The 10,949-nt window shown below is 45.0% G+C and overlaps 1 protein-coding gene and 2 gene segments (V, D, J or C); all 3 read left to right on the top strand.

Annotated features, from left to right (window-relative positions):
* Window positions 1-10,949, top strand: part of LOC100943019 — a 191,640-nt gene that overhangs the window by 150,638 nt on the left and 30,053 nt on the right.
* LOC100943338 overlaps window positions 1-10,949 on the top strand; it is an 89,256-nt gene that overhangs the window by 57,039 nt on the left and 21,268 nt on the right.
* Window positions 4,680-8,330, top strand: LOC100965944 (anionic trypsin-like). Of its 2 annotated transcripts, none has more exons than XM_003791554.2 (5): window positions 4,680-4,719; window positions 5,630-5,789; window positions 7,077-7,330; window positions 7,744-7,880; window positions 8,178-8,330. In XM_003791554.2, the coding sequence occupies exons 1-5, from the start codon at window positions 4,680-4,682 to the stop codon at window positions 8,328-8,330; spliced, it is 744 nt and encodes a 247-aa protein (XP_003791602.1). The 2 variants fall into 2 exon arrangements, with proteins under 2 accessions (XP_003791602.1, XP_012661717.1); XM_012806263.1 differs by having other exon boundaries at window positions 7,035-7,330.

Raw genomic sequence — 10,949 nt, 5'->3', positions numbered from 1 at the left:
CAGAGCAACCCCCCAAGGGACCATAAGGTAGCTACTGCAGAGGATTCCACCTATAAAGAAATGTTAGAAATGACAGAAAGAAAATTTAGAATACAGATGATGAAAACAATGAAGGAAATGATGGAAACAATGAAGGAAACTGCTGATAAAGTGGAAAATAACCGAAAGGAAATCCAAAAGCAGAATCAAATTAGAGATAAATGATATGAAGAATATAAAAAAGATATAGCAGAGCTGAGGGAATAGAAGTAGTCAATTAGGGAACTTAAAGATGCAATAGAAAGTATCAACAACACATTAGACCATGCAGAAGAAAGAATCTCAGAGGCAGAGGACAAAGATCTTGACATAACTAAGATAGTTAGAGGCAGAAAAGAAGAGAAAGAAAGCTGAACTTTCACTAACAGAATTATGGGACTTCATAAAGCATTCAAACATACAAGTTATAGGTATCCCAGAAGGGAAAGAAGAATGCCCCAGGGGAATGGAAGCCATACTAGAGAATATTATAAATGAAAATTTCCCAAATATCACCAAAGATTCTGACACACTCTTTTCAGAGGGATATCGGATCCCAGGTCACCTCAACTCAAACTGAGCTTCTCCAAGACACATTGTGATGAACCTGTCCAAAGTAAGACAAAAGAAAAGATTCTTCAAGCTGCCAAGTAAGTGCCCTACAGGAACACTTAAGTAAGTTGACCTACAGGAGCAAAGCCATCAGGGTGACTGCAGACTTCTTTAATGAAACTTTCCAAGCAAGAAGACAAAGGTCATCTAACCTTAAACAAAACAATTAAACAAAACAATTTCCAGCCCCAAATTCTATATCCTGCAAAGCTAAGCTTTAAAGTTGACAGAGAAATCAAATCATTTACTGATATATAAACATTGAAGAACTTCACCACAACAAGACCAGCTCTACAGGAAATGATTCAACCTGTTCTACAAACTGACCATCATAATGTATCCACAGCAAATTAAGATCTCAGAAATTAAAGCACAGAACCTAACTTCCACACTGATGCAAAAGATAAAACTAAGCAACGGATTCTCACAAAATAAGATGAATAGAACACTGCCACATTTATCAATTATCACAATAAATGTTAATGGCTTGAATTCCCCACTGAAGAGGCATTGATTGGCTGATTGGATTAAAAAACACAAGCCATCCATTTGTTGTCTGGAGGAAACACATCTAGCTTCAAAAGACCAATTAGAACTCCGCGATAAGTGTTGGAAGACAATTTTTCAGGCAAATGGAATTCAGAAGAAAAGAGGAGTTGCAAACTTAGTACTTTCAAGATTTGGAAAAAATGATTCTGCATTTTGTATAGAACCAGAAAAAACCTGTATAGCTAAGGCAGTTCTTAGTAATAAAAACAAAGGTGGGGCATCACCATACCAGATTTTAGGCTGTACTACAAAGCCACAGTGGTCAAGACAGCACAGTACTGGCACAAAAATAGAGACATAGACATTTGGAATCAAATAGAAAACCAGGAAATGAAACTAACATCTTACAACCACATAATCTTTGGTAAACCAAACAAGAACATACCTTGGGGGAAAGATTCCCTGTTCAATAAATGGTGCTGGGAGAACTGGATATCCACATGTGAAAGACTGAAACTGGACCCTTACCTTTCTCTACTCACAAAAATTGATTCAAGATGGATAAAGGACTTAAATTTAAGGCATGAAACAAAACAAATCCTCAAAGAAAGCATAGGAAAAACAGTGGAAGATATTGGCCTGGGGAAAGACTTCATGAAGAAGATTGCCATGGCAATTGCAACAACAACAAAAATGAACAAATGGGACTTAATTAAACTGAAAAGCTTCTGTACAGCTAAGGAGACAACAACCAAAGTAAATAGACAACCTACACAATGGGAAAGGATATTTGCATATTTTGAATCAGACAAAAGCTTGATAACTAGGATCTATAGAGAACTCAAATTAATCCACATGAAAAGAGTAAACAATCCCATATATCACTGGGCAAGAGACATGAATAGAAACTTCTCTAAAGAAGACAGATGAATGGCTAAACAAAACATTGAAAACATTCTCATCATCCCTAATTATTAGAGAAATGCAAATCTAAACCACCCTGAAGGTACCATCTAACCCTAGCAAGAATGGCCCACATCCCAAAATCTCAAAACTATAGATGCTGGCATGGATGTGGAGAGAAGGGAACACTTTTACCCTGCTTGTGGGACTGCAAACTAATACAACCATTTTGGAAGGAAGTATGGAGAACCCTCCAAGGACTTAAGCTAGACCTCCCATTTGATCCTGCACCCCATTACTGGGCATCTACCTGGAAGGAAAAAAATTCTTTTATCATAAGGACACTTGCTCAAGACTGTTTATTGCAGCTCAATTTACAATCACCAAAATGTGGAAACAGCCTAAATGCCCAGCAACCCAGGAATGGATTAACAAGCTGTGGTATATGTACACTATGGAATACTATTCAGCCATTAAAAAAATGGAGACTTTACAGCCTTTGTATTAACCTGGATAGAAATGGAACACATTATTCTTAGTAAAGCATCACAACAATGGAGAAGCATGAATCTGATGTATTCCATTTTGATATGAGGACAATTAATGACATGGTGGGCATGGGGGGAGGAGACAGCAAAGAGAGAAACAAGGAGGGAGGGGTGGGGAAAGGAAGAGCAGAGAAAGGAAAGGAGAAGGGGAGTGGAGTCTTGGTGTGTGCCACACCTTTTGGGGGCATGACACGATTGTAAGAAGGTCTTTCCCTAACAAATGCAATCAATGTAACCTGGTTTCTTGTACTCTCAATGAATCCCCAACAATAAAATAAAGTCTGGTAACTATATGTCAATATAACTGGTTTCATTATAATCCTCTGTATTAAAATATTTTATGCATTTAAAAACAAAAAAATTGTTTCTTTGAGAATGTTCAAAAATAAAAATGTTTTAAAATGAATAAAAATAATCATTGAAATTGATAGGACCTCACTAAGACAGTACTTAAGAGGAAATCTGAAAAGTGGGGAATGATTCTTGGCTCATTTTGGAGCCCAAACTACTCTGATACCAAAATTTGACAAAGATGACTACAAAAAACCTCAGACCAATATTCCTCAGGAACACAGATTCAGTGATATTTTTAAAATTATGGCATAACCCATCCAATACCTAAAAAGGATAATAAACCATAATCAAGGGGGATTTATCTCAGTAATTCACAGTTCATCTAACACTCAAAAAACAATATATGAAATTCATCCTATATTTACTAAAAAATGGAAGACAATATAATCATGTCTATAGATATCAAAATATTTGACAGAATTTAATATCCATTACTGAAAACAACTGTTAACAAACTCAGAGTAATAGGAAACTTCCTTCACTTATTAATTGGCATTAGTGAAAAACCTATAGTTAAATAGTGGAATATTTGTACAGGTAGTATGTGGTACATCAAAGCTGCATTTATAATCCCCAGATCAAATGCTAACAGTAGCATAAAGCAGAGAGAGAGAGTCTTTTTAGTAAACAGTGCTGGAAAAACATTGTTTCTATATGGAAAAGTCATGAATCTCCATCCTTATCTCATGCCACCAATAAGAGAGGGAGAAATCTGTCTGCTGTCTGTTTTACATGGCCCAGAAGCTAGCAATGGATTGAAAAAAATAAGAAGAATTGCATTTTGTGACATATGCAAATTATATGATATTGAAATTTCGGTGTCCATAAGTTAAGCTCATTGGAACACAGCCTCTGCACTGCAAGGGGAATTGAGTAGTCAGGACAAAGACTGCATGATGTACAAAACTAAAATGTTTACTATGTGACCCTTTACAGAGAAACTTTTCTGATCTTTTCCATAAACAAGAATTGGTATGAGACATAAAAACTCTTGGAAGATCAAAAAAATAGAACTTCAAAGCTTCTAGAAGGAAGCATAGCAAACTCTCTTCTATTATGGGATAGGCAAAGATTTTTTAAAGAGAATAAAGAATGTTCGAACCATTAAAAAAGGTCATTATCAAAACATTAAAAAAGTTCATCGAAATATATTATTAATATTAAGACAAGATACAAGTATATCTGAGAAACAGCTGGAACCATAATATAAGGAATCCCCCCACATCAATCAATAAAAAAGACAATTCAGCAAAAATAAAAAGTTAAAGAGTTCACCAGGGTCTTAAAAAAAAGAGAGAATATATCAGTAGGCAGTTTCCTCTTCATGAAACTAATGAGTTGATTTCTCCAGTTTAGAAGCTGTTTTTGCTGCTAGAACTCCACTGTCAGCCCCCGCCAGGAATTAACCTTTGGTTAGAGTACCCATTCCCAGGGTAGCTTCCATTTCGTGACTAGGTGGTACCCCCAATAGCACTAATTGACATGATTTAGAATTTGTACTTCCCTGTTTGGAAAAATGTTTGTTTCATGCCTCCCCTACTACCGTATGCAAAAGTTGACTCTGAGGCACTTTCCTTATCACGTGCAAGTCAGAATTCCACAGGGTGGGGAAACACAGCACAGCTGATGCAACAGCCTGGGAAAGGGACAGCTGCAGGTATGTTTGTTCTGGGCGGAGTGGTGGCCCTCCTTCTCTCATGCCTGGGAGATATAAGGACTGGTACTCCACCACCTGCCCCATCACTCCTCACCACCATGAACACACTCCTGATCCTAGCCTTTGTGGGTGCCGCTGGTGAGTTCCAGGCCTTGCCTCAGGCCACAACCACCCTCTTCCTGGCAGATACATGCCCTACTATTCCTGCTGCCTGTCTGTCCCTCCCATTTCACCTGTGCAATGGGCTCTCTGTCAGCCACAGCTCTCTCACCTCTTCCCTGATTCCTTTCCCACCACCATCAATCATACAGAGATGGGGCAAGCTTGAGAGGAGGACCAAGTGGAAATGCCATGCCAGGAAACTGCCAGCTGCAGGCTGGACTCAGGCAGATCTGGGGCAGCTCCGCAGTGCTGAATGGCTGGTGCTCTCCTGGGGAGGCTGAAAAAGTACTCAAGCCAGAGACTTAGCCCTGGAAATTCTGACTTTCTTTGTCTGGGGTGCACCCTATGTACTATGTGGTGATTTTAACATTTCCAGGTGTGCAGCCAAGGTTAAGAATCACAGTTGTACTGGCCAGTAGCAATGCCTATCTGTGTCCTGCTGGAGTGGGTCTGGGGGCTGCCACCTCTCTGTCCTCACTGTATAGACCTGAGCTACAGAGATGCTGGGTACAGTCAGAATAGTTTCCTACTTAGACTAAACTTTTCAGATAGTCAAGGACTCAGGCATAGAGAGCAGAGAAGGGATGAGCGAGGGAAAGTAATGGGCAATGGTGAGACAACCACATGCCAACTCCTATCCCATGAAGCATAATGAGGGCACTGCTCTGTCTTCAGCCTGGTGCCCCCAGGGAATGGCTGAGCCCCTAGCATGCATAGTTATGCAAAGACTGGGAAGCCACCTCCTGTAACAAGCAGCACTTGCTCCCTTGCCTGGCATCTCTGTGCTTGCTAAAGAGCTCCCAAGAGCAGGGGCCAGGCACAGGGCTTACAGTTCCAGCCCCAACATCCTGCTGATCTGGCTTCTCCCTTCCTCTGCCTACTCAAGTTGCTTTCCCCGTTGACGATGATGACAAGATCGTCGGGGGCTACACCTGTGCGGAGAATTCAGTCCCCTACCAGGTGTCTCTGAACTCCGGCTACCATTTCTGTGGAGGCTCCCTTATCAATGAAGAGTGGGTGGTGTCAGCAGCTCACTGCTACAAGTCGTAAGTGCTGGGCCCCTGTTTGCAAAGCCTACAGCTCAGGTCCTTCAGAGCACAGAGGCTTCCAGGTCAGGAGACATGGAGGGGAATAGTTATGGAGGAGGGAAGCCAGTGGCAGTAGTGGATGTGCAGAGCCAAGGGTGAAGAAGGGACCTCTGGGAAGCCTCCACAACCAAACAAATCCATGCAACAGCAGTGGCCATGGGTCATAAAAGCAGACAGGGATTATTTGGGGGAGGTCAAGGTCACTGGGAAAGTATTTTTAGCCACTTGGCTGCACATTAAAAATATGTAAGAACTAACACACTGGGAGGCTGAGGTGGGTTGATTCCTGAGCTAAGGAGTTCGAGACCAGCTGAACACAGAGTGAGACCCTGTCTCAAAAAAAAAAAAAAAAAAAAATCTAGCCAGGTATTGTGGTGGGTGCCTGTGGTCTCTACTCAGCAAGTTGAGGCAAGGGGATTGCTTAAGCCCAAGATTTGAGGTTGCTGTAAGCTATGGATCCACGGAATCCTACTGAGAGTAACAAACTGAGACTATGTCTCAAAACAAACAAACAAACAAAGAAAAACAGTCAGAATATTTTAACAGAATAAGAAAGAGAAAGAAAAAAAAATAGTCATGCCTGGCTCCCAGGGCCATTAACTCAGAATATTCACGAAGGCTACATGGATCTTTCACACTCCCTACCTCTGGAATTCTACAGTCCAGACAGAGCTGACAACCACTGCCTGCATGGAAGTTTCTCAAGCCAGAGAGCGCATTAGGGCCACACGCAGGGCTTGTTAAAACAAATCTCTGGGGCCCATCCTCAAAGTCCTATGGAGGAGGCTGGGGAGGGACCAAGATTTGTATTTCTAACAAGTTCCAGATGACACTGATGTTGCAGGTCCTGGGCCACACTGGGAGGGCTCTAGATGTGGTCATGTAGAAAGGGGGTGCTCAGCAGGCCAAGAAGAGAGGGAGTAGAAGCCAGTCTGTAGGGAGCAAGGGCAGAAATAAAAAAATGTCTGGGAAGTTTCAAGTGGCTCTTCTAATCCCATAACACTGGGTGCCCAAGGGGCTATGGGAAAGGAGACTTGGGATGCAGATAGAGGGGCAGCCCCATATGGATCCCTTCACTCATCACATCCCACCAGCACCCACCTCTGACCTAGGTCCCACACCTGCACTGACACCAGGGTGCTGCCACACATGCCACCCTGGGCAGAGCCTTGAGCAGGAGCACGAGTACTCTGGGGACAGCAGGGAGGGGGCATCAGGCCTTCAGAACACCTCCCCTTCCTACAGCCGCATCCAAGTGAGGCTGGGAGAGCACAACATAGAAGTCGACGAGGGCAATGAACAGTTCATCAACTCGGCCAAGGTCATCCGCCACCCCAAGTACAACAGCTGGACCATTGACAACGACATCATGCTGATCAAGCTGGCCTCGCCTGCCACCCTCAACACCCGCGTAGCCGCCATATCCCTTCCCAGTGCCTGTGCGCCCGCCGGCACCGAGTGCCTCATCTCCGGCTGGGGCAACACCCTGAGCAATGGGGGTGAGTCAGGACCCTCCACCCTCCCACCACCCTCTGTCCTCATGTTCCCCAGAACCAAGCACACCCCTGAACTGGAGCCCTTTGCTTCCAGGTTGAAAATATATTTCTAGTGTCCACTACACAAGGTTCTAGACCAGGTGCATAATAGATGCAAGGTCTAGAGGAAGTGGCTCCTAGAATCCAGAGAGACAACAAATTGTCACCTTGCCATGATCCCGTCTGGGTTGCTGGGGGTCCAGAATGGCCATCATAGGAACTGAAACTCAGAGTCAGTGGCTCCTTGTTTCTTGCTCTGGCTTGTGTTTCAGGGGCCTCTCCTATAGCAGGCCTCGGGGTCAGTGGTAGGTAACTGTACCCCCTATTCTGACCTGAGTTAATTTCTCCTTTATTTGACATCTTCCTGCTCCTCAAAGTCAACTACCCAGACCTGCTGCAGTGCCTGAACGCCCCCCTGCTGAGTGACGCTGAGTGCAAGGCCTCCTACCCTGGGGAGATCACCAGCAACATGATCTGTGCCGGCTTCCTTGAGGGAGGCAAGGATTCCTGCCAGGTGATTTGACCCCTTTCCACTCTGAGAAATCACCTATAGGCCAGTGGCATCTGGGAGCCAGATTTGAACTCTCAAGTTTGGGGGGCTGAGAAAGCTCCATGCAGTGGCCCCTAGAGAAGTGAGTAAGGTTTATCTGGTTCAAATGCTGTCTCCTTAGTAAAAACAGGGAATGGGTCACAGAGACAGGGGTGTGGAGCACACAGCAGACTGGAGTGGGGCCTTTTAAGGTTCAGAGTGAGTGTAGCTATATTCCTCCTCATTTTCATCTTCATACATCTTGTCCTTTCTTCTCCCCAGGGTGACTCTGGTGGCCCTGTGGTCTGCAATGGAGAGCTTCAGGGAATCGTCTCCTGGGGCTATGGCTGTGCCCAGAAGGATAGGCCTGGAGTCTACACCAAGGTGTGCAACTATGTGGACTGGATTCAGGAAACCATAGCTGCCAATAGCTAAAGGCCCCCAGTCCCTCCATGGTGACTATGCCAATAAAGATGTGACTTTATTCTCACTGCCAGAGTCCATGCCTGTTCCCTCTAGCTCCCTCGCTCTAAGGCCAGACAGCACTCTGTCTCGGGGGGTGGGGGTGGGGTAGCTCGTCTCTTACTTCCCAAATGTTTTCACAGTATACTGGATTAGCCACATATAAAGAGATGGTAATAACCAGAAAGATAATAAGCAGGTCACGAGGGCTGTTTTCTAGAGAAAAGGGAGATGATGTACAAGAAGTTTTTTGATCTCAGTACTTCTGTGGGTCTTGGATGTGCCAACACGTGCACAGGTTGACTTTGGCATGTAAAACCTTCCTGCTGCCTTTGCCTATGCTGGATCCTCTTTGCACCCAGATTCCCAGGGCAGAGAAGCCCCAGCATTGGTGACCTTGGCTTCTCTGAGCCCCTTCTGAATGTGCCTGTGCCAGCCCATCTCTTGTTCCCTCCTGGCAACAGATGGCCTATGTAGAGAAGGGCCCACTCGCCCTTCTGCCCAATGTGGTCCTTGGGTGTCTAGAGGGAAGAAGAGAAACCCTGGGTCTCCATCTTTCATTTTTCTAAGAAATCTGCCCTTTTTTTCATCCCACATTGTAATATCAGCATGTATACACCATCCCTAGAGCTTTATGGACATTTTCACATTCAGTTTTCTCTCCCCTCTGGGGTGGGTTATCATTCCAGCAGCACAGATAAAAATAGCAGGTTCAGGAAGCTTGGAAGTTTACCCACATGCCACACCCTGCAGATGGTTCACCTGGGGTTAGAGTCCAAAGCCCATGCTCTGTCTGCCCTATCTTACATCCTGCTGTGACTGTGGTCTGAAGGGTGATGAGTCCGTTAGCTCTCATCCTCAGCATCTCTCTCGTGCGCCATAACTGGCATCCAGTTCCCGCCTCCTGTGTCTCTGGAGGGGCTCCTCCCAAAGACGCCCATCCATGTGGCGTGACTAAATCACTTCTCACCATGTTCAAAATAGGATCCAAGCTCCCGGGGAAGAGTAAGAGTCACCTGGCTCTAGCCCTACATACAGGTCCTGCCCGGGGGCTCTCCACACCTCTGTGCATGGTTGCCCTCTGTTACCCAGCATACACAGCACCCAGGCCCATCTCTGAACAACCTTAATCCTCCACTTCATCTGCAGAAATGCCATTCCAGACTCTTCATCCTCCTTCATCACTGCACTGGCCCCTCTGGCTCTGTGCCCTGGGTCGGGGGGTCCTCCTCTGCCCCTGCCTGCTTCTGTCCTAGGTATGCTCACGCCACATAGGAGCAACTTCTGTGTCTATCTTGTCATTGTCATTCTACTGTGAGCCCTCTGGGGAGGAAATTTGTCTTCCTCACCCTGGTACCTCTAGTAATTAAACAACACCTAGGAATCTAGGAAGCACTTAGCAATGGAGGAAATAAAACATGAAGTAGGAGTGGAGGGGAATGTACTGAGAAAAGAAAGAACCTTCCAGAAGAATGGTTCTTAAAGTCTTCCTTGAAGCAGCACTCCCAGAATGACCTGGGAATCTGGGAGAAAAGCAAATAGAACCCCCCTCCCCCAACTGACCCAGAAATTCTGGACAAACTGCATTTTACAAGTCTTCCAGCTCATTCTGCTGCACACTAAGACTTGAGAACCACCATGGCAGAGATTTTCGCTAGGCCAGTATTTCTGTGACAATAATACTAACTGACATTCTCACTGACCCCTTCCAGGCACCAGAATAAATCTTTTTTTTTTTTTTTTTTTGGAGACAGATCCTCAGGCTATTGCCCTGGATAGAGTGCTGTGCTGTCACAGCTCACAGCAACCTCCAACTCCTGAGCTTAAGCGATTCTCTTGCCTCATCCTCCTGAGTAGGGGGGACTACAGGTGCCCACCACAATGCCTGGCTATTTTTTGGTTGTAGTTGTCATTGTTTGGCAGGCCCAGGCCGGATTCGAACCCTCCAGCTCTGGTGTATGTGGCTGGTGTCTCAGCCGCTTGAGCTAGGGTGACAGGCCAGGATAAATCCTCACGTGTCCTCTCTCCTTTGGTCTCACTACAACCCCTGAAGGTGTGCATTACTATTATTATTCTCATTCTATGAATAAGGAGGCTAAGAGTCTACGAGGCCCGTGCCAGGTCTCATGGCCTTAGGGCAGTGCCTGGTGAAAACCTGAGCTCCAAGAGAAGGGTTTCACTGGTCAGGTCCACCGCAGAGTGTGGTGGCACCTGCCAATCCTCCTTCCCTTCTGACTCCTGATCTTAAGCAAGGTGTGCTGCATGGTGGTTTCAGCTCAGCCTCCTCATGTTTGAGCTACTCCTTTTTAGCCTCTTAAGGTTTCAGGTCTGCAAATGAGAACAGTGAGAGAAAAATTTAGGGAGTCTACTAACATGCTTGAATGGCTACAAGAATTGCATGTGACTAAAATGTTTTTTGCGGGTCTCCTCAACACACACCCTGAGAAAGGCACTGGTAACCCTGCTTCCTCCCTACATCAACCCAGGCAGCCTCTGTACATTCTTCCTGCCCCTCAAGTGGCCAAGTTCAAGTTGCAGAGATATAGGTCCAAAATGTAAGGAAAGCTGTCCCAGCTGCTGACTTGATGAATA

The sequence above is a fragment of the Otolemur garnettii genome, unplaced genomic scaffold, assembly GCF_000181295.1.
Source record: "Otolemur garnettii isolate 467f Iridium unplaced genomic scaffold, OtoGar3 scaffold00049, whole genome shotgun sequence".
In the NCBI taxonomy this organism is placed as follows: domain Eukaryota; kingdom Metazoa; phylum Chordata; class Mammalia; order Primates; family Galagidae; genus Otolemur; species Otolemur garnettii.
This window is presented reverse-complemented; position numbering and strand designations above follow the sequence as displayed.